At 56.6% G+C, this 611-nt stretch overlaps 1 protein-coding gene across 1 annotated transcript in view; it reads right to left on the bottom strand.

Annotated features, from left to right (window-relative positions):
- Positions 1-611, bottom strand: part of FBXL19 (F-box and leucine rich repeat protein 19) — a 13064-nt gene that overhangs the window by 5096 nt on the left and 7357 nt on the right. Inside the window, exons 8-9 of the mRNA XM_025195151.1 lie at positions 438-463; positions 133-296 (exon numbers count right to left, since the gene is read on the bottom strand). Coding sequence (XP_025050936.1) covers positions 133-296; positions 438-463 — 190 coding nt within the window. The remainder of the gene's footprint in view (positions 1-132; positions 297-437; positions 464-611) is intronic.

Genomic DNA, 611 nt, shown 5'->3' on the forward strand with positions numbered 1-611 from the left:
AACCCAGGCATCCGGGCTCCCAACGCCTGCCCCACCCTGGCCTTCTCCTGCCCCAGAGAAGCCAGGCATGTGGGCTCCCAGCCACCCTGCTCCCCTCCCCATCCTGGAGAATGCAGGCGTCCAGGCACTCACCCTGGAGGCGGGTGAGCAGCCACATGAGCTGCTTCTTGGAGATGCTGGTCCAGCTGAGGTCCAGGCTGGCTGGCTGCCGCCGGATGATGCCGCTCAGCATGGATGGCGTGATGGATGTGCGGCGGCTCAGGTCGATGCGTGTCCACAGCCGCTTGTCACAGCACCTGGGGGCGGGAGGGGAGGGAACGTTAAATCTGACAGGCGCTGCTATTAGAGGCAATACAGTGACCCTCTCCACCCCAATTCTGCCTATGCTACAGGTATTGTGGTATCAGGTAGCTGTGGGGAATAGGAAGGGTACAGGCATTACAGAAAATATGGTAAGAGGCACCTGTGGGAAATAAGGAGGCTGCAGCTATTACAGATGATATGGTAAAAAGAACCCTTGTATCCCCATGCTTGTCTATATACTGGAGACACTACAGTAGGAGCAGCTATTATAGGTAATATGGTAAGGAAAAACCTTGCAATCGCCCCCC

The sequence above is a fragment of the Alligator sinensis genome, unplaced genomic scaffold (assembly GCF_000455745.1).
Source record: "Alligator sinensis unplaced genomic scaffold, ASM45574v1 scaffold1704_1, whole genome shotgun sequence".
Classification (NCBI taxonomy): Eukaryota; Metazoa; Chordata; order Crocodylia; family Alligatoridae; genus Alligator; species Alligator sinensis.